The following is a 22,699-nucleotide window of genomic DNA, read 5'->3' as shown; positions in this document are numbered from 1 at the left end:
TCAGGTGAAGTAAAACATATGAACTATCAACATCTATTTTACCAACGATACCTTGTGGCCCCACCATTGTAAGTTTCCGTTCTAGCAACAGCTGCCCCAGTTGGTGTGATGTAGAAAAGTTGTCACATTTTGTCCTCTTAGTCAAATCTGAAACGACTCACATGTGCTGATTCTTTTCAGGTTTTTCTCCAGGCTTTATATTTTTTGTGTATACTTCTCTGGTCACAAAGTGTCCATATCTTGATGCCATACTTTGCTGGCTTACTCAGTATATATTGTATGAACGGGCACCTGCCTCAGAATGCCACAAGTGGCTCATCCACAGTGACATTTTCTTCAGTATTGTATAATTTTGGAAGAATCTCTATCAATTTATGTCAAACTTCTCTAATAGTGGCTAGGTAATTAGAGAATTATCTGATGTTAGATGTGGACAATATTCCTGCCTCGGCAGGAGGCTGCAAGTTCTAAATTACATTTTTGTTTTTAGGCTGCATTGCTTGCATCGGACTAGTTGTCTGGCTTTCGTGCCTCACCAGATTCAATTTCAGAATCAGAATTGTAGTAATGACTTTCCCGGGAGCTTATGTGGTCCTCATCTTCTGACACTTTCTCCTGTGGCATATCTTCTTCAGAATCTGAGGCATTGGCAAGTTTTACAATTCAGCTTCACTCAATGCATGTCTCCACCACATTTTTATCTAACTTTCCAAATAATTGACACTCACGACTTTCAAGGGGTAAAATCAGCATTGTGAAATAAAATAGCATATAGATAAACAATAATACTGTCATAAGGAGATTTTCTCAAACATCTCCAACTGTCATGGCGTCGTCAGGGTCGGTGGATTCCAGTGGTTCAGACAATCCTCCTTGTGACTCCATAGATAGTTTGGGTTCAGCACAGAGTGACTCTGGCGTCGACTTCTAGAGCTGCTGCCCCTAGGCAGGTTAGAAGGAGTTAAATCTTTGCTGAACTTAGCTTGCTGATTGCCTATGGTCACATGCTGTGACCCTGTTTACTGCTGGCTCCACTGATCAGGTCACTCCAGTAGTAGTTTTCTCTACTAGTCGAGCAGAGGTCGACACACGTTCTGGTGAACTGGTTATTATCAAAGATTGTTGCAAGTGGAGTTAGCCTCATCCTTCCCTTTTCCCCTAAGTGTCTTCATATTACTTTGTTGCCTCTAGAGCTTTACACTTTATGTCCCTTTATGTATTTCTCTGAGAGCGTGTTGTGTGACTATTTTCATTTCTACCCTGTCTTGCTTTGTATTTCCCCATACACATTCAGACTAGTGTTGCTTAGGAGCATAGTAAGGAGCGAGGCCCAGGCCTCTCCACCTTTTGGAGTAATCTCGAGTACAGGGATAGATAGAGACCCCTAGCTGCAGGGTCAGACTAGGGGCCCACTTGCTATCCCTTAGTCACACCGTGACAAAAAATAATAAAATGGCAGCAAACACTAACCAGTTCAGCAACAATAAGTGCTTGTATACTACTGCGAAACAGACCTGAATAGACCTGTACTCAAAGCCCATCCATCTGCAGTAACTTGCAAATGTATCGAGCCCACGGACCAGCAGGAATTGGAGAAATCGATAGACAATAGTAGATGCAATAAATAATCCACAATGATATTATAAATCGTTTATGTCACTGAAAATATGGCAGATCTGTATAAATCAGTACATATGTTACAATCATTACTTCACACAAAAAAAGTTAAAACTAAAAAACCACCATGGTTACCTACCGGTAGCCGGTTTTTCCGGAACCCATGACAGCACACCTGAGAGAGGGATCCGCCCCGCCAGGACAGGAACCTACTGAGATATAGGGGGGGGCACCTCTCCCCCGCTTCAGTTGGTTACAGAGCATTGAGAGGACTTCCCAGTTAGTTACATGTTAATCCAACACCACTTCACACAAATGCACCCTACTAACCGTGCACACCCATATGGTGAAAAGGGGGGGTATACGGGTGCTGTCATGGGTTCCGGAAAAACCGGCTACCGGTAAGTAACCATGGTGGTTTTCCCTTCACCCATGACAGCACACGTGAGAGATTTTTGGAGACATCGAAACACCTTAGGGAGGGACCACCGCTTGCAGCACCCTTCTACCAAAGGTTAAGTCAGCAGAGGAGGATAGATTTAATCTATAGTGCTTAAAGAAGGTTGAAGGTGAGGCCCAGGTAGCGGCCTTACAAATCTGCTCAATCGATACCTCTGCCTTTTCAGCCCAGGAGGTCGCCACGGCTCTGGTGGAATGAGCCTTGATGCCATCAGGAATCGGAACACCACTAGCTGAGTAGGCTACACTAATGGCCTCCCTAATCCATCTGGAAATAGTCCCTTTTGAAACCCCATAGCCTTTCCTGGCACCCTGAAAAGCTACGAATAGGGACTTGGACCTCCTCCACTGGCTAGTGACATATGTATTCTAGCAGGGCTCTCTTAACGTCCAATCTATGGAATTTTTCCTCCCCTGAGTTCTTTCGATTGTCGCAAAAGGATGGAAGGATAATCTCCTGACCTCGATGGAAATCTGATGCTACCTTAGGCAGATAAGCGGGGTATGTTCTCAATATCACCCTGTCCTGAAAAACTTGTGTATAGGGTGGATTTACTGAGAGAGCCTGCAGGTCGCTTACTCTACGGGCCGATGTAAGGGCCACTAAATTGACTGTTTTTAGGGTCAGATATTTTATGGGTAGCTGTTGTGAAGGCTCATATGGTTCTTTTGTAAGGGCCTCTAGTACCAGGTTTAAATCTCACGGGGCTATTCTAGGTATTGGGATAGGCCTAGACCTATGGCAAGATTTGATAAATCTGGCTACCCATCTATTTGCTGCCAAGTTGCAGTTATAGAGCGCTCCTAGTGCAGATACCTGAACTTTAAGAGTGTTTACTGCTAACCCCAGCTGCAATCCAGATTGTAAAAACTCTAAAATGGCGCTAATCGGGGGTTCTTGTTCTAACGGCTTACCTAGAAACTGCAGGAATTTATTCCATGTTCTGCCATAGATATTAGTCATCACCGGTTTCCTTCTCTTTAGCAGGGTGGCCACCAAACCGGGAGAGAACCCTCTATCCATTAGAAGCGACCTTTCAAATTCAACGCGTCAGATGGAATCCTTTCAACTGAGCGTGGAATACTGGACCTTGAACTAGTAGGTCCGGGATTTCTGGCAGAACCCATAGATCGGAGAGGGACATCATTCATAGCAGAGCAAACCAGGGCCTCTTTGGCCAAAATGGGGCTATTAGGATCACCCTGGCTTGATCGTTCCTGATCTTCTTGACTACTGTTGGGATCAGGGTCACTGGGGGGAATGCATAGGCTAGTCTGAAGTCCCACGGAATCTGTAATGAGTCCACTGCCCATGGTTTTTCCCTCGGGTTTAGTGAGCAAAATCTCTCTATTTGCCTGTTGTACTTGTTGGCAAAGAGGTCTATCACCGGCTTCCCCCAACCCTGTGTTATTTTTTGAAAAACGGACCGATTTAGAGCCCATTCTCCTTGTCTCAGAGTATTGAGGCTCAGGAAATTGGCTTCTATGTTTTCTGCCCCCTTTATGTGCAAGGCTGTTAAGGAGTGCAGGTGTTGCTCTGCTCTGCCAAGAATGTCGCCCACTGCCTTCATTAGGGAGTGTGATCTTGTCCCCCCCGGTGGTTGATGTATGCCACCATTACTTTGTTGTCCGACATGATCCAGACATTGCAACCCCTGAGTAGGGGAATGAAGTGGCTTAGGGCTTTGTTCACTGCCCACAGTTCTCTCAGGTTGGAAGATGCCCCCATTTTTTGAGGCTTCCAGGAACCCTGGGCTATATGACCCCCTAGGTGTGCCCCCCACCCCGAGGAGCTTGCGTCTGTCAGTATCACGTCGGTCGTCTGTCAGTCCCATGGCATTCCCGAAGCCAAGTTTGTCCTGTCCAGCCACCAGCTGAGAGAGTCTCTGGTCTCTAAGGAAAACTCCAGTCTTCCTTCTAAACGCCCTCTCAGCGATCCTTGTGCTGACAGTATCTCCCCCTGGAGCTGTCGGGTGTGAAATTCAGCCCACCTGACCGCCGGAATACAGGCCGTCAGGGTACCTAGTAGAGACATCGCATTCCTTAATGTCATGTGAGGATGGTCTCGGTCAGCCAAAGCCATGTTCTGTACCTTCTCTATTTTGGCATCCGGTAGCAGACAAGCTTGCTATTCTTAATCCAGGATAAATCCCAGGAAGGTCTGTTTTCTTAGGGGCCGTAGTTTTGATTTTTTGAAATTTATTATCCACCCTAATTCCTGTAAGGTGTCGGTCACCCTGCTCAATTGTGCCGTACAGTGGCCCTCTGAGCTGCCCACTATAAGGAAATCGGCCAAATAGGGTATTATGACCGTATCGTGAATTCGGAAGGCTGTTACCTCCGCTATGACCTTGGTAAAATCCCTCGGGGCTATAGATATGCCAAATGGAAGAGCCCTGAATTGGAAATGCCTGAGCACGCCCTGGATATAGAGAGCCACTCTCAAGTATTTTTGGTAACCTGGATGGATAGGGATGTGATAATATGCATCCTTTAAATCATCGACTACGGCCATAAAACAATCTTGATGTAGCAGCTTTATGGCCGTAGTCACCGATTCCACGGTCTGATTCTTTATCCACCGATTGAGACCTCTGAGATTTATAATTGTCCTAAACGATTGATCTGGTTTTTTTATCAGAAAAAGGAGGGAATAGAACCCCCTTCCTTCCTGTGTGTTTGGGACTTCGGAAAGGACCTGCTTGTCTAATAAGCTCAGGATCTCTAAGTCCAAGGCCAACTGTTCTTCGATTGCCTTCCTGATAGGGGTAATGACAAACATGGCTTTTGGCTGGTGAACAAAGGGGATTTTCAGGCCCTCTGTTAAGATGCCTAGGATCCAGGTATTGGAAGAGACCTTTCCCCAGGCCTGAGAAAAGAGTGCCAATCTCCCCCCTACTGGAATGCTGGCGTCACTGTGGAGATTTTTTTGAAGTGGAGGTGCCTCCACCAAACATAAACCCCGCCTCCTTTTTCTTTTTATCTTCCCATCTTCTTCTATCGGCCGGAGGACGACCCCTACTGAATCTTCCTCTCCGAAAGGGCTGCCTTCTCTGATCTGTTGGGAATCTGGGGAAGCCTTTCTTCCTATCGCTCGCCTTTTCCAAGATATCATCTAAGTTCTTCCCGAATAAAAAACGACCATCGCAGGGGAGAGAGCACAATTTAGCTTTAGACTGCAGGTCACCTGGACAGCCTTTAAGCCACAACGCGCGTCTGGCGGCATTTGATAACCCTGCCGCCCTAACTGTCAACCTCATAGAATCCGCAGAGGTGTCTGCCAAAAAAGCTGCTGCCCCATGCAGAAGATACAATACATATCTGCCAATAACTTTGCTCTTGGGACTTTTGACGCTAGTCTCTCTTCTAACTGCTGCAGCCAAATCATTAGGGAACGCACCGTGCAGGTGCCTGCTATTGCCGGCTTCAATCCTCCTGCTGTTGCTTCCTATGCATGCCTTAAATAGGAGTCTGCTTTTTTGTCTAGCGGGTCCCTAAGAACCCCTGAGTCTTCCAGAGGCAGGGCCGATTTCTTGGAAGACCTGGACACCGCTGCATCAATCTTTGGGACTTTGTCCCATATTTCTGCATTTTTGTGCTCAAAGGGGTATCGTCTCTTAGAGGCGGAGGGAAGAGCCCCTGATCTCTCAGGTTTCCTTCATTCTCTCTCAATAAGCACTTGGATCTTTTCAATAACTGGAAAGGTCCGTTGTTTCCTCTCTTGTAGTCCCCCAAAAATGACGTCCTCTAGGGATTTAGCCGCTTTTTCTTCCTGTAGGCCCATTGTTGTTCTAATGGCCCTCAGGAGAGCATCCGTGTCTTCTACGGGAAAACATGGCTTACCCCCCCGTGTCACTGTCTGAGGAATCTGAGGAGGATGGCTGTTCTGTCTGAGACAAGGCCGAAGAGGAGTTTGATGGAAAACTAGGGGGATTCTTTTTACCTTTCTTAACCCTTTTTCAACAAGGTCTTAATTGAACCCTCCATTTCTGACCTAAGGGCCGATATAAGGTTAGCTGCGAAACTAGGCGCTTCTTCTGCCATGGTTCACTGAATGCAACTGGCGCAGAGGTCTTTCTGCCAGTCTCTTGCTAAGGGGCTTTTACATATGGCACAGTCCCTATTATTCTTCTTACTTCCCGCTTTTTTAGGCTTTTCCTACGGGGTTAAACATACAACAGGAAACCCCTATTAACATTATGCTACCATTCAAGACGATCACTCACCACCCGTAATCAAGGGTAACGGACTCGGAGGCTGCGTCAGAGCACGTGACCTGTGCTCTCTGGATCTTGAGGAGTCCCCCGACCTGCAGCTGGGGCGACTGCTGCTTGAATGGCTTCCATGTTTGCAGCCGGAGGGCTGTGAGGGAGGCAGAGACAGCGATCACTCCTGCTCTGACTCCATCTTTGCGCCGCCCGCTCTGCCGCTCTTCTTTGCTTAAATACTGCGCCTCCATCCTGGTGGGTGCCTCCCCTCCCCCCTGCGACTGCCGGCCAACCGCTTCAGAAAGCCGGCCGGCGTCGCACCCGGCGCCATGACACTGTCGCCTTGCTGACGTCAGATGGCGTGCCCATGATCCTCTGCGCTGCTGACGTCAGCGGCTGGAAGACGCCCGCAGCTCTCCCCTGCTAGCTGCTCTGGGGGATCGAGATCGCGGGCCCGCGCGAGGGGAGGGCGGTGCAGTGGAGCGTCCAGGAGCCCCCGGGACCCGCCACATGCATCCACACGAACCCGGAGCCCGAGGGGTCACCGGGGACTGTGCCTCCAGGACCCGACGGCCGGCGCTACAGGTGAGAGCCCTGTTCTTCCCACGCCGGGACGGGCCTGGGACTTTTTTTTTTTTCTTTCTCCTGTCTTTTTCGCCCATGACAGGCACCGCTGATAGTGGGATTCCTTCCAGGATAGGAACCCAATTGAAGGGGGGGGGGAGAGGTGCCGCCCCTTATATCTCAGTAGGTTCCTGTCCTGGTGGGGCGGATCCCTCTCTCAGGTGTGCTGTCATGGGTGAAGGGAAAAAAAACACATTCATAATACACCTACCCACAACCAAATTCACCTAACCACGATTTGCAGATCAACACAATAAATAATACGCAGCTTTAAAAACTTTTTTCGAGTCAAATAGAACCGAACAGTACAGCAGGCTTAAAGGGGTTTTCAAAGTTTCAAAAGTTGCACCAAAGAGAAATTGTACTAAATTAGGAAATACACATTTATAAGTTCTGATAAATCCGCCATTACATTACCAATTGACTGCTGCAGCTAATCAGTGTCCTAAGAGATGTACCACTTAGGCCAGTGATTGGCTGCAGCAGTCACGTGGGAAGTAGGAGACATCTAGCCTTTTTGTGTTAAAGATTATTTTATTTCTATGGCAGTCTCCATATTTTTTGATATTTCAGATCATCTATCAGTGATAGTTGGAAACATTTAGCTGATCTCACCATTTTCACCTTAGGTTGCTCTCCATGGGCTCAGGTCCAGGGCTGGGATACTGTTACATCTTACAAAATCCTGAGGATACTGATTGCCTAGGAAGACATTTCGAGGAACCTCAGTAATCTTAGTGTTGTCGCAGATGACTCGCGCAAATGTCACTCTGTCTATGGCATTCCTCTGAGCGGGGGTGAACACCCCAGGGTTCTCATAATAAAACCTACATAGGGAAAACAATTAGTAAATTTGTGTCACATGGCCGATTGGACATATTACTTATGAATTAGCAAACTTAGTTATAAAATGTACAGGGTGGTCAGTATTTAGTTCACATTTGTAATGGTGGGTTGCACAATAACTTGTTAGGAACAGCGGAACGCGCTAAATAAAAATATATAATAAAGTGCGTTCGCCGCTCGGGGTCCACCGTGCAGAAGGTGTGTCACTGCTGCTAAGTAGTGACAGACGAGTAATATGGCGGTATAATACGCACAGGTTCAACTTCACCCGAAGTGCGCAAAGCGGACTCTGTTCACTCACAGAGGCGCTGTAACATAAACATACAAAAAGCTGAGCCTGTTAGTGTCACAGGCCTCAGGTAAATGCACACACGATATCTGGTCACAGGAGCAGGACCCAAGGCAGAGGAGCTGCGTCCGCCTAGACCTACCGTGCATGCGGCGTCGCTACTGTGGACGCCAAGGAGGGTTGCAACTGCAGCGCGGCGTAGGACACTGCCGCTAGTCGACAAAGCAAGGAAGCAGGCGCAATGTCGGACGCTAGCACTGTGGATGATGGTGTAGTGGCTTGAGGCTTGCCACGCGCTGGTGCTGACTCTAATCTAAGTCCCTGTACACATTCGTAATATCAGAGGGAGGGGATCTTAATGAGTCAGTCGCAGGTTCATACATCCATCACCATTCACACAGTAGCAACTAGAGACTATACTAGCGCATGGCCGAACGGTCATGCGCACTTTTTATAGTCGGGAACTTCCGGAAGCTTCCAGATCTCCGAGATGGACCAATGAGATCTGGAGCAGGACCTGGGCACATGACTCCGACTCCCGATCTCCAATGGGAGATCGTCTCGTGAGCATGCCCAATAGGAGAACAGAGGGACTTAAGGGCCTGTCACACTAAGCGATATCGCTAGCAATATCGCTATAACATCACTGGTTTTGTGACGTTATAGCAATATTGCTAGCGATATCGCTACATGTGATACTTACCTACGACCGGCTCCCCCGCTAGTTATTTCTGATCGCGCGAGAACGTCCTGGACCGTTTCTCATCGTCAGCTTCCTGCTGGGTTTACTGTGGCGCCGACGAGCGATGCGTGGACTCGGGAGGACGTCAGGATCGCCTCGTCTGACAGGTAAGTAATGACCCCCGACCCCTGCTATGTCGCTGGTGAGATCTGCCTGTGTGGCAGCTCACTAGCGACCACTTAGCGATGCATCAGTGATCCTGACCGCGTCATATCGCTGGTCGGGATCGCTGGTGCATCGCTAAGTGTGACAGTACCTTTAGTCTCTGGAGCGATCTGATGCAAAGTAATCTCCTCTGCGGTAGATAGACAGCAGGAGACCGCAGAATGTGAGGCTCTGGATTCCTGCAGAGCAGATGCAGAAACCTGACGCCTAACATTACCCCCCCTCCTAGGACGCCCTCCCCTCAGAGCCTTCCAATCCACCACCTTGTGCCCATCAGAGCACGGAAAACCAGGACACGTGGAAGGTATCAGAGGCGGCAAAATCACCAGGTTTAAGAAGGGACACGTGGGAGACAACGGGAGCGGCAAAACCACCCGGAGCAGAAGTTGAAGTGGAACACCGCGATGTGTCGGCGGACGTCTCCACTCTCTGTTTAAGGAGGCTATTCCGAGCACAAAAGGCGCATGCCTGAATATATTTTTTAATGTCCCGAGCCCTGTTCGGCCACCAATAAGACCCTGCCAGGAGTTTTGTGGTCTGCATGTAGCCACAGTAACCACCCGCCCTGGACGCGTGTGCCCAAGCGAGAACCTTTGGCCGAAGGCGAGGGGGGACAAAGGTCTTGCCCGGCGGCACAGAGTTTGACCATTGCGGGGCCCCATTATCCTGGGGAACAGAGTGCTGACAGTGGTAAACGCAAGTGGAGCTTAGTGCTGGACGTGCCTCGAGACTGGCGCGAGACACCTCCATGGGCTCTGGGAGTGAACACTCTGGCTTGGGTGATTCCAGAGGTTCAAAGAGGTTGGGAGCAGGAGTAACCTTCTGTCTGGATTGAGCACGCTCCAGCCCGCGCTCCGAAAAACGGAGATCAATGCGGATGGCAATGGCAATCAGCTCCTCCAGACTTGCAGGAACCTCTCTGGTAGATAGAGCATCCTTAACATGCTCAGCTAAACCTCTCCAAAACACAGGGATGAGGGCTTTATCAGACCACTCCAGCTCGGAAGCCAGTGTCCGAAAACGAACGGCATACTGGCTGACCGAGAGGGATCCCTGAATTAATGCAAGGAGCTGAAGAGAGGTGTTGTGCGTGACCCGTGGTCCCAGGAAGACCTGCTTGATAGCTGTTAAGAACTGAGCAGCGGTCCGAACCTCAGGGTCACCACGCTCCCATAGTGGCGTGGCCCACTCCAACGCCCTGCCCAACCGAAGGGAAACAATAAACCCCACCTTAGCCCGTTCCGTAGGGAATCGCGCAGCCAGTAACTCCAGCTGGATAGAGCACTGGCTCACGAAACCCCTGCAGGAGGCACCATTGCCAGAAAATTTATCGGGCAACGGGAGGCGGGAAACTGTCAGCGCAGGGGAGGATGTGGACATACGTGAAACCGCCTCTGTGATTGCCTGTACAGCAGCCTCAGTAGATTTCGCAGCTGAGATAGCACTCTCAAGAGTAGCCAACCAGCCCTCTAGCTGGCGTACTGTCGGAGCTGCTGCTGATCTGCCATTACTAGCCAGACCCTGGCGCTAGTATAATGTTAGGAATGGCGGAACGCACTAAATAAAAATAAATAATAAAGTGTGTTTGCCCCTCAGGGTCCACCTTGCAGTAGGTGTGTCACTGCTGCTAAGTAGTGACAGAGAAGCAATATGGCGGTATAATGCGCACGGGTTCAACTTCACCCGAAGTGCGCAAAGCGGACTCTGTTCACTCACAGAGACGCTGTAACATAAACATACAAAAAGCTGAGCCTGTTAGTGTCACAGGCCTCAGGTAAATGCACACACGATATCTGGTCACAGGAGCAGGATCCAAGGCAGAGGAGCTGCATCCCCCCATGCAGGGGTCTAGACCTACCGTGCGTGCGGCGTTGCTACGGCAGACGCCAAGGAGGGCTGCAACTGCATCACGGCGTAGGACACTGCCGCTAGTCGACAAAGCAAGGAAGCAGGCGCAATGTCGGACGCTAGCACTGTGGATGATGGTGTAGTGGCTTGAGGCTTGCCACGCGCAGGTGCTGACTCTAATCTAAGTCCCTGTAGACATTCATAATATCAGAGGGAGGGGATCTTAAAGAGTCATTCACAAGTTCATACATCCATCACCATTCACACAGTAGCAACTAGAGACTATACTAGCGCATGGCCGAACGGTCATGCGCGCTTTTTATAGCCGGGACCTTCCAGAAGCTTCCAGATCTCCGAGTTGGACCAATGAGATCTGGAGCAGGACCTGGGCATATGACTTCCGATCTCCAATGGGAGATCGTCTCATGAGCATACCCAGTAGGAGAACAGAGGGACTTAGTGTCTGGAGCGATCTGCTGCAAAGTAATCTCCTCTGCGGTAGATAGACAGCAGGAGACCGCAGAATGTGAGGCTCTGGATTCCTGCAGAGCAGATGCAGAAACCTGACGCCTAACAATAACTAATTACACAGTATATTATTGGTGGGTGCACATCTGTATTCAGTGGTATAGGAAGAGGGGAAATTTCTTATTCAGCAAACATACTCGTATGTGTACATATGTGACCTTTTTTATTTTTAGGGGAGCGGTGATCAGTTCGGCAAACTCTGCAGTGACCGAGTCCCGGAATTAGGACGTCGACATGAAGGTTTGACAAGATGAAGGACAAGTCTGTAATCAGACAAGATGTCAGAGGTAAGATACTGGATGTAAATATTTATTCTATATCTACACTGTATAGGGGTACGATAACACAGACCAACCGGCAGCACTAAACTACCTCCAAACGGTAAACCGTTACTGATCGGCGGTCATTTATTGCGGTCTGTCTATTTAAACAGGTTGTTAAACGATGCTCACAGAGCGATCTGTCCCATGTTATGTAGCATTCCCTCTTGTCATATACATATGGCACTGTCCCCTATTACATAGCATTCCCTTTTGTTATATATTGCACAGTCTCATATTATACATTGTCCTCTCTTATTACATAGTATCCTCTATGTATAGCGCTATGCACAGCAAGCTACGCATGCCGATCTCTCTGTCATTTTCCATCTGCAGTTGTGCACCAAAGCATGTGTGTTAATTACGTGGCCTATTCTCAAGCGAAATCATGTGCCAAGTCATGTGACACATCAGGTGCTGAAAAACCCATGACCCATATATATTTATTTATTTATTTATTTTGAATTTACTTATTAATTTATTTTTTAAAATCCTGCATACAGTCCCAGAGATATGGACTTTTTTTTTTACCTAGAGCAGATTTTGTGGTCAAAATTAAGGGGGTGGTGCTCACAGGGTAATAATGCAGAGCAGATTAAAGGCCCACCGCAGAGATTCCTGTGAACCATTTACCCTTGTAAAGTCCATAAAAACTAGCAAGAAACCAAAAGGCTGCCTATATATCTGGGTCTGTGATTTGATTTAAAAAAAATAACAGGAATACTCAGGGGAGCTGCAGGCAAACAATATTAAAAAACTGACCACTTTTTGATCTGGAGACAGGACCTCTTTAAGGATTTTGCATTCTCATTGAAATGTTTTTTGTTTCCCATTCAAGATCTACTTACCGGTCTCCATCTCGAGCTCTACGAAATTGGTTGCCAATCAGACATGTAAGTAGCTGCCCAATTCTGCCATTCCGAACTAACGGTTCAGCAACCCCGCCAACCCAAATGTCAATATTTTCAGGTGTCCCGTACAGATTTATAAACTTTTGGGCGAGCTCCCTGTTATTCAAAACAGCAGTTAACTCGTTCAGATTTCTCGGTGCAGAAAATCCACAAAACCTTCTCCATGCATTGTATCCTATATAAAAAAATATTCAAGAAATCAAACAATTCATGGGTTCAGGTGGTTAATCAAATTTTTTGATACAAAGCACTTTGGAAGTACTCTCAATCTGTTAGGCCAAGATTGACACATCACCTATCCACATTGTCTATCTCCGTTGGGACCCCACTGACTGCAAAAAAATAGGATCTAAGTTATTTGAATGTATGTATACTGCCATTCTATTCATTGTCTATGGGACTGATGTAGATGGCTATGTCCAGGCCTTGACTATCTCTAATGGACACATTAAAGATAGTCAAGAGAGTTGGAATCTTCTGACATTATGATGTGATGAAATCCTTTTGCTTACTTTTACATTTAAAAGAAAAGGGCTTGATGTTTACTAGTGAACTTCTGGGCAAATCTGATTAAATCAAGCCACGCTAAGCTACTTCAATGAAACTAATAAATGAGTCCAGAGATTTCTTCAGAATTTCTGAAACCATTACTTAAAACAGCTCAGGGCAGATGATAACAGTTAGTAATCTTCATAAATTCCACGGTAAAGCTTGGGTACACAAGAAGTTCTTCAGTATACATTCTTACATACTGAGCAATAATTCATGAAAATTGTACACTCAATTCACATTTTTTATACCCTGTAACTGAAACAAACATGTATTTTCTGCTTCATTCTTAAAATGTGAGTTGAGCATTCTGCAAAACTTCTGCAGTACGTGTACAGGATAGTATGTCAATGATGAAAACTTGTCTGAAATGTTATGGACGCCAGTGAAGTAGAAGAAATTTTTTTTTTTCATGTGTTTGTGATTATCTTTACTTAAACAAGTTTCACTAAATCTCCATGAGCTGTAAAGCTAGCTCCTAGTTTCAAATGTTTCTCATGTGAGCTTGCCCCCCCAATAATAGATGCTGAATTAGGGGGTCTACATGTGACTCTAGACTGCTTTTTCTTTCGCTACATTTCATGAACCAGCATATCTTAAAGAGATCCTGTCACTTGGTCAAAAACAATTTGGTTAAATACCTTATAAAAATCCTTGACCTTCCACGATTCTGGCGCTGTTCCGTTTTGCGCTGTGTTGCTCCATTGCAGTTGAACTACAAGCAGAGATTTCACATATTGCTCTTCAAATATCCAAAAAGCAATAAATATCTCTGTTATGGAATGACGCAGTGCAAAAAGAAAAAAAAAAAAAAGTGCAGCATAATCAGTGAAGCTCCAAGATTTTTACAAACTGTTTAATTTTTTTTGAGCAAGGACAGGTCCTCTTTAATTTCCAGTTTGCTTCTCCCTTCTACAGCACATGAGAAGTCTCTTTTCCGATATGCTGATAAATAATGCTGAGCAGTGTGTGACTCCCTTCTTGTAAACTCTCTTCTCTCTTTCTAGTAAAGAACTGTATGGCCTCCACCCCTCCAGGTGGCAGTACATCTTCTCTCCTTCACATCTACAGTACATCTGTACTTCCGTACTATAGTACATTTGTGATCTGCCCTCCCTGAAGTCTTGAATGATTTGGTCTTCTCTCTCAAAAAAAAAATCACATACCATTAAAGCCTTTTAAAATTCTTATACTATTCACAGATGAAGATTTATAGTAATTACCTGGTAGACCATGCTCTCGACCCCTTTGCAAGTTGAGGGCTGGTAAGTCAAGGCCAACCCGTTTGAAGAGCAGGAAGAGACGTTCCCTTAATTCATCCACAACCAGTTGATTTTGACGATTTAGTTTAGCTCGATTTGCCATCAATCCTCGGAGAAGAGGATCAATTCCCCCTGTGTACGACATATAAGATAGCAAAACAGGAGGTTCTTATATGTTGAGTGGACAGATCAAATGGATTCTTTACATTCCATCAGAAGAAAAATTAACTGGTTTAGACAGAATATGAAAGCTGCAGGCGATCAGAAGCAGCTGACTGGCTGCAGTAGTCTCATAACTCCCCAAGAGACTGGCAAGGTACACAGGAGGAATGAGGCTGGTTTGATAGTGGTTTTTTTTATTACAATACCTATAAAAGAGTTGTCTACCTCAAAGGAAATTTTTGGCAAGCCCTGCAGCCTGTTGAATCCTAGCAGTGTGTAGTGTACACAAGATCAGGATTCAGCTCCAATTCCAGCTGTCATCACATCAAGGATGCGATTTGCATAGGTCACGTGCTGACCAGAGTCTCAGACACGTCTTTCAACATTGGGAGAAGTGCCTGAGACTATAGTAGGCAATTAATCACAACTAAGCTAGGATTCTGTGAGCTGCAGGGTATGCCGAAAATTTTCTCAGTAGTCTGCAACTTTAAAGGTACAAAGGGAAATGAAATGACCGAGAAATGACCACAAGATGGCAGGGTAGAGTAGATGAGGACTGAACATCAGCTTATGGCTCAAGAAAACGCTTAGTCATGGGGGGCGGGGAGATAGGAACCCATGAGGGGAATTCCCCAGTGAGAGGGGATAAATAGAACTGGTTGGGGTTCCAGACAGGCCAGTCCCGGGAGGAGCTCAGGAAAGGAAGACTCAGGACAGAAGACCGGAAACAGTGGAAGAGCTCGACCAGGGGACTGACAGAGAAGAGACAGTCAGGGGTGTGGCCCTGACCCAACGGACCGCAGGATAGACGAGGCCCCGGGGGTACCGATTGGACGACGACCTTGGGCAGGTGAAGCGCTGGCGGTAGATTGGTCAAGGACAGCCCCATTGCAAGATCCGCGAGGGACGTTACTTCGACTGGAGCAAAGGTGCAGATACCCGGGCCTGGAGACAGAGAACTGTAAGGAGGCTGCGGTGCGTGGTTGTGGTCGTCAGGAGGACGACGAATAAATCCGGAACTGTTACTATTGAAATCTGTCTCCGCCTCGTCCTTGCATCGCCTGGTGTCTGTGTCATCCGGACAGGGTAAGCAGTGGTCCACCACCCATTCCGGCCCCCTACCACATTTACACCATCATTAGCTTCACTTCTCACATAAAAGGGGTTACCACATTAACAACATTAATTGCCTGGACACAAATTTGGTGATAAATATGTTGTGATCATTAAGGATCCAACCGGGGTCACAAAGTGGCCTGTGTGAGTAGAGCAGTAATGTACACAAGTCATTATTGGTCTTTTTACTATGGGAGCTACAGTCATGCATATGAGTTATTGCTCTCATAGACCCTTAGAAGTGAATGGAGATGGGTTCATTACCACTTTATACATATGCGAGTGACAAATATTGTTTATGGAACAACCTCTATAAGCATCTCAATCTTGATGACAAGAAATCCTCTTTTACTGCTTGGACCTACACAATTGTGCTTAGTAAATGAAATCTTTTGTATTATACTTTTTATGGAAATATTTTTTACATGGAAATATTACCTTGTCTGACCACTCTCCAGCTATTGAAGAAAGTCATGTGAAGGGGGCTCGTTGGTGCGGGGGTATAGGGACGATAGCCATCCGCAAGGCGGTATATGAGTGGCTGTATGAGAGTATGGCCCATTCGGAACACAACGGTGAATACGTTGGCCACTCTTGGATCCACAGACTCATTATAAGCCCTGTATGGAGGGAGAACTCTGGGCATCTCAGATCCTAATAGTAATGGTAGCCAATCTTTGTATGTGATCTTCTGTAAAGAAAAAATTATTACACTCAATGATAAGGAATGTTAACAGTCTTTAGAAAATAGTACAAAAAAAAAAAAAAAAAAAGAATATCGCACCTGCAATATTCCTCCTACAATCTTCCTAGCTTCTTGATACAAGGTCTCCCCAGACCATCTTCGGTTCATCCTCCGTAATTCTGTGGCTATGGTGTTGTGTGCACGTACAAAGAGCGTGTGGAAGGCTGTGAGACCAGGTTGCTCACTGACACGGGGGTCTCCTACAAATTATAAAAATGGACAATGGATCATATAGTCTAATATGCAACATTGATATAGAACAACAAGAGCACTGTAAAAAATGTATAACAATAAAATATTAGATTAGAAAAAGTCATATTAGCTATCAATCTTAGGCTAACCATTGATTTTTTTTTTAGACAGTAAACTTTTCTAAAGACCACCATCCCGCCATACACATGCATGTTCGGCTCTGCTGAGCATGTATTTGCTTTTTATAGCGAACTGTGACATCATTTTATCTCCCATGAGAACAATGGGCATGTTAAAAATCTAACTGCCGGACCTATCTTTTCGCTATCATCTGCTGTCTGGGTTGAATCACTACATCTCCACAAACATAAGATGTCAATCCAGGAATTATGACGGCAGTGTGAACAGAATTTATATTAATAATGATGGCATTAACTGTTTAGGGCATGGGCTGACCAATGGTATTATAAATAAGCAGGTATCTGACTGAACACTTATATGACATGAAGCCAATAATGGCCAATCAGAAAGTAGAACGATTTATAAAATAAAATCAGATAAAAAATTGTCAACATAGACTAAATGTTGCAGTCAGCATGATCTTCACAGCTCTAAAGGTCCCGTTACACACAATAATATTGTGAACGATTTCGTTGCAACGTCACCAGTTTGCTGACGTTGCAGCAATGTCGAAACAACATCGTTGCGTGTGACATGTAGCAACAATCAACGATCAGTTGGCTGAACATTAATCGTTGACTAATGGTCTGGGCCATAATTCTATCGTTGGTCTCCTGCTGGGCAGCACACATTGCTGCGTGTGACAGTGAGAGACCAACAATCAGCAACGCTGGGAGCTGGTATCCAGGGTAAACAGCAGGTAACTAAGAGCCGTGCGGCTCTTAGATACCCGCTGTCTACCCTGGATGCCAGCATGCTTGCTGGTCCTGATCGTTGGTGAGTCTGTCTATGTGGCAGCTCACCAGCGATCAGCTAACTATGTCCCAGCGATCCCATCCACGTCGGATCGTTGGTGGGATCGCTGGGACATTGAAGCGTGTAACGGGGCCCTTAGACCTGTGCCTATAACAGTGGATGGGATTAGCTTGACTTGTGCATACAAAGCTCACACAACATATATAGAGATCTTGGAATGGTAAGGATTTAAGACTGTATGTCATAAAATTATAATATCATGTGCATGAAATGTCTACATGCAATCTACTGCTGAATACTTTTCAACATTTATCACCAATGCCCCCTTTTTCCACTTGACATTTGGCATTTTTTCAACATTCTACCGATGTCAATGTGTAAAATGCGTACCTCCCAAAAAGCAGGGGATTCCAGATGACACGTTAGTCAGGACACAGAAGTCTTCGCCTTCTGTTTGAAATGGAAGATATGCAAGCCCATCGTCCGTGAAATTCTGGTTAATAGCCATAAGTCCAAACTGATTTGTGTTGTTTCGTAGTGCAAAAGACAGTGGCAGGTCACTGCCATATACTTGGCTCCCGTCAAGGAAAGAGGTGAGAATGTTTATCTGTTCACGAATCGGTGATCCAGGAGTGCACACAGGAGAGGAGCGGAAGAGGGGGATGCAGTCACTGCGATTTGTAAACCGGGGATCATTCGGTGGAATCTAACAGTATAAAAAAAAACCCCATAGGATTAAAATTTGAAGGGGTTGTCTAATCTTAAACTACAAGATTGCAGTTACTCTACGTGACTGCAGACTTGTGAATCCACAAGATTCCCCGGCGCTGGGGGTGGTGGTCATGTGATCGCAAGTATGCGATTTGCATACTCCTAGCCACACTCAGACTAGATGAGCGCAGCCTCGCTCAATGCAGGTACATTGAAAGAGGCCAGAAACAGTCTAGTTGGATTTTGGCAGGGGTATGCCAATTACATGCTTGCGGTCAAATGAATCCTCACAGGGCGCAATCACATAGAGTAACATAGCTCTGTAGTTTAAGACTAAAAAATCCCTTTATTCTGTAGATAGAGCTATACAAAATGTTTTAACATTTATGTTATATTTCCCCAAAAAGTTTAAATGCGTCAGCCTATGTACTGTCCTCAACATTTAAATTGCATCACCAAGAAGGAAAAGTCAAGGAATTATGGAAATCACAACTCAGATAGACATGATAATAATATGCAAATGATGAAAAAAAGGAAACAAAGTTTTTAAAACATCTTGATTCATTCGGTACAGAGTATATTCGCTACAGGCAGAAAGCCCAGGACTTTCATGCCTTGGCTGCTATCAATAAGGTTATTATTGGCTGTCCAAGTATTGTTCTGTCATGCTGAATGCACTTTGGCACGCAAATGATCAAGATCCGCTGCGGGCAGCTCCCTTTTTCAATTGCCGACCAATGATGTCTCCGATGTGCTCAGGAGCTGTTATATGCCTCTCCCCATAATGACAATGTCTGCAGTAACTGTGTGTGAATATGTGTTAGAACATGGTTTTATTGTATTATATGAGTCATGTAAAGTGTGAAACGCCATAGAATCTTATGTGCACAGTTAATATAATGTATAATATTCTTTATATAGGTAAAGTCTTGGGTTAAGTATTCGACATAGGTATAGCATAGGATTTAGGGATTAAGTTAAGAAGGGAAATATTCAGTTGGGTGGATACTAGATATACAGTTGTGGCCAAAAGTATTGACACCCCTGCAATTCTGTCAGATAATACTCCAGCAGAGCATTGTAAGAAACTCATTGATGGTTACCGGAAGCAGTTGGTCACAGTTATTTTGACTAAAGGTTGTGGAACCAAGTATTAGGCTGAGGGTGCCAATACTTTTGTCTGGCCCATCTTTGGAGTTTTGTGTGAAATGATCAATGTTTTGCTTTTTGCTTCACTCATAATTGTGTTTTTTCATTTAAGACAAATTAAATGAAGATAATAATACCAAAGAATTTGTGTTTGCAATCATTTTCAGGATGAAACGGAGTATTATCTGACAGAATTGCAGGGGTGTTAATACTTTTGGGCACAACTGTAGGAAGTGCCTTATTCCCTTCCCACAAATGGAAGCCAGAGGGGAAGTCGTGTCAGGGAGATGGGTATCCCAGGGGCCACGGGAGCCATTAAGCGAAGGGATAGCTCAGGCCAAACGAACAGAGAACATGGAAAAGTACTGTGCTGTAACATTGCTTGAACATGGACTGATAAGTAACATTGAACTGTTGGTTATGAAACAAATGTGCCCTGATTTATGTGCGGCCGTTCTTGGATCCGGACATGTGGAAACAGCGGAGGCCTCCAGCCGAAAAGTGAGTGTTATGCACTATATCTACAGAACGTGGGAACTGGTACACAGTTTATTTGTAGGATACCAGGGTATGGGAACCCAGCAGCTCCTCGCCCATGATTACTACCCTGTGCACCTTACAAAGGCATCGGGCAGAACAAACCGAGAAAGTGCAAGTCAGATATTGAGTTCAACGGTGAGTGCTCAGTACTGCGCCTTGCCCAGATAACCGGTGTAGAGCAGCATGTGGGGGGCATCTTACAGTACGATCTGACTTTTACTCTTATGATACATGTAGACAGCCTATAATCGCTAAATGATCATAAAGGTGCATGGTTGTAAGATTGTTATATGCCCATTTCCAACAGAAGGCTCCAACATACTGTATGGCACTGAAGAGCTATAAGACAGCTTACGTTGTCCATGGGCCACAATTTTTAAAAAGTTTTCAGTACAATTTACTTTTTTGTTTTTGCTGCATAAGTATGAAATTACAATCTGTTTTTGCTTTATTACATTTTTTTTAAAAATAGGTATCACAAATAATACCAGCGCATGAAGCCCAGATGATAGTTTGATAACAACTTTATGCTACGTCGGTGAGCATGGGTGAAAGGTTTTATAGTTATTTATTCATGTTATTCATAGTATTTTATCTTTCACTATTTTAATTTGCAGTAAACCAAATAGCTGAATAACTAAATTTATCATGATACGGTTGACTTCTGATGTAAAGTACAATTTGTACTCAATAAGAGTCCTCTTTTTCACATTGTTCAGTGCTTACAGTTTTCATTAAAACATTTGCTTAAAGTGCACCTGTCACCTGCTTTAGCCTCTATAAGATGCGGCCGCTGCCTTTCAGGGCTTATCTACAGCATTCTATATTGCTGTAGATAAGCCCCCGGTCCGACCTGCAAGATAAGAAAAATAAGTTTTATTATACTCATGGGTCGCCCTCCCAGGGCCGTGGGGTACTCGGTACCGGACCGGTGTCAGCGGGATGTGTCACAGCAGCAGTGACCCGGTCCGTGGCCCTGGGCGCCCAAGTAATGGGGGAATTGAAATGGTGGAATGTAGTTAATGGAATAGTTTGTGACGCCACCTGTGGTGTTCGGCAAGTGAGATGTTAAGCCGACGCTGCATGCAGATCCTCTGGGACTGGTAGTGTGGTGCAGCCAAGATGGTGAAGCTCCCCACAGGTGGAGCTGTAGTCCCTGGGCAGTGTAGATGTAGGGGTAGCTGAGAGGCGCAGGCAGTGTAGAAGCTGGTACCCAGATGTAGCGGTACCAGGTGTGTTGGCGCAAGAGTGAATGGAGGACACCAGGGCTTGTAGTTCCAATGCTTTACTCACAGTCTGTAGTACACACAGGTGCCTGCCTCCGTACCGTGTCCTCCGGGCCAGAGGCTCGATTAACCTCCAGGTCAGATGGAGTGCTCCCTTCCAACGCTCTGCCAACATGTACCTTTCTGAACATCTCCTCTTATAGCGCCTTTAAGTGTGAAGATCTCCTAGTACTGAGTTACACTGGAGTTCCTCCTGACAGATGTTCCCAAGAACTCTACTTGTACGGCAGACAGCTGTAGCCTGCTTCGGGGACTCCTTACTCCTGAATCCCGGCTCACTATCAATGTTGCTGTTGTGCCCCCAAGTCTTAGATGGGAGTAGTGCATTTACAGCCTACTACTTCACCGGTGTCTGCTGCAGAACCATTAGTGTCCATACAACCTCAGGGACCGGGCCCCAGCCTTGCGCTTAGAACTTCTAGGAAGGGTTCTCTCCTAACCCATGTCCTCTGTTCCCCTTTACTCCTTCGTTCCGTACTAATCTCTCCTTCTCATGGAAGATCAGGTTTCAGTTCAATGTCTTTCTCCTTTCCTTTCCTGTGCCAGCAGACCCAGGTCACTGGGGTCTGCTGCAGCACCTCCTTCCTCCATCCCTCTCTATCTCAGGGATCTTCTTTCCTCACTCCTCTCTGAGTGGCTTCCTCTCACAGACTGACCTGTAATCCTAAACCTTCCCGCTCTTTTATGTATTCTAAACTCCACCCACCTCCCAGCACGTTTCGTGTTCCAAGCAGGGAGCCACCAAAGCTGCTCTGCTACACTCCAAGCAGGGAGCCGCAATGTGGCTTTGCTGAACTACTGTGTTGTGTGGGATGCGAGTGTTGGAGCGTGGTCAGGAGCCTCCAACTTACCTGGATGGTGGGGCACCACACCTCAGGAGGAGGTGCAGTACCTCTGTGGCGACCGAGCCTCAGGGGTGCCACACTCACCTGGGGGGGCAGCCCGGTGCTGTCCGGTCCGATGGGTGTCACAGGTCGGGGTCCGGTGCCTCCCATCTTCTTGTGATGCTGTCCTTCTGCTTACTTCATCACTCCTGGCATCGCACTTGTGCGCAGGTGTACTTCTCTGCCTTGTTGAGGGCAGAGCAAAGTACTGCAGTGCGCAGTCGTTGGGCCTCTCTGACCTTTCCCGGCGCCCCGATCACGTGACGCGGGTCAGTTGTGCACGTATTTCCGGCCGATGGCGCGCTTTAAATGCCGATGTCAGTGTTTGACAGTGGCATTTAACTAGTTAATAGACGCGGGTGGATCGCGACTCCACTCACAGCTGACATGTGCCGGCTTTGATGCGGGCTCACTGCCAGCGCCCTCATCAAAGCGGGGGTACTGCCATTGGACGCACTATAATGTCCAATGGCAGTAAGGGGTTAACCCCCTATCTGCAGGTTAATAGCATTTTTTACATGACAGGTTTTCCTCCATACACATTAAAGTAATCCGAGCCTTTGGTGCTGACCAACCATGTAATGTTTGGGGACTTCCCAATTATACCCCA

At 46.2% G+C, this 22,699-nt stretch overlaps 1 protein-coding gene across 1 annotated transcript in view; it reads right to left on the bottom strand.

The window, feature by feature from the left end:
* The window catches only part of LOC141080382 (myeloperoxidase-like), a 50,207-nt gene that overhangs the window by 2,339 nt on the left and 25,169 nt on the right, over positions 1-22,699 (bottom strand). The window contains exons 8-13 of the mRNA XM_073565547.1: positions 17,910-18,225; positions 16,431-16,591; positions 16,085-16,337; positions 14,330-14,500; positions 12,495-12,732; positions 7,524-7,735 (exon numbers count right to left, since the gene is read on the bottom strand). Of these exons, the coding sequence (XP_073421648.1) occupies positions 7,534-7,735; positions 12,495-12,732; positions 14,330-14,500; positions 16,085-16,337; positions 16,431-16,591; positions 17,910-18,225 (1,341 nt within the window). The 3' untranslated portion in view covers positions 7,524-7,533. The remainder of the gene's footprint in view (positions 1-7,523; positions 7,736-12,494; positions 12,733-14,329; positions 14,501-16,084; positions 16,338-16,430; positions 16,592-17,909; positions 18,226-22,699) is intronic.

Source organism: Dendrobates tinctorius, unplaced genomic scaffold, assembly GCF_039654945.1.
Source record: "Dendrobates tinctorius isolate UK_male_01 unplaced genomic scaffold, ASM3965494v1 ptg000016l, whole genome shotgun sequence".
Lineage (NCBI taxonomy): Eukaryota > Metazoa > Chordata > Amphibia > Anura > Dendrobatidae > Dendrobates > Dendrobates tinctorius.
The sequence above is the reverse complement of the archived record's forward strand: the minus strand, read 5'-3'. Positions and strand labels throughout refer to the sequence as shown.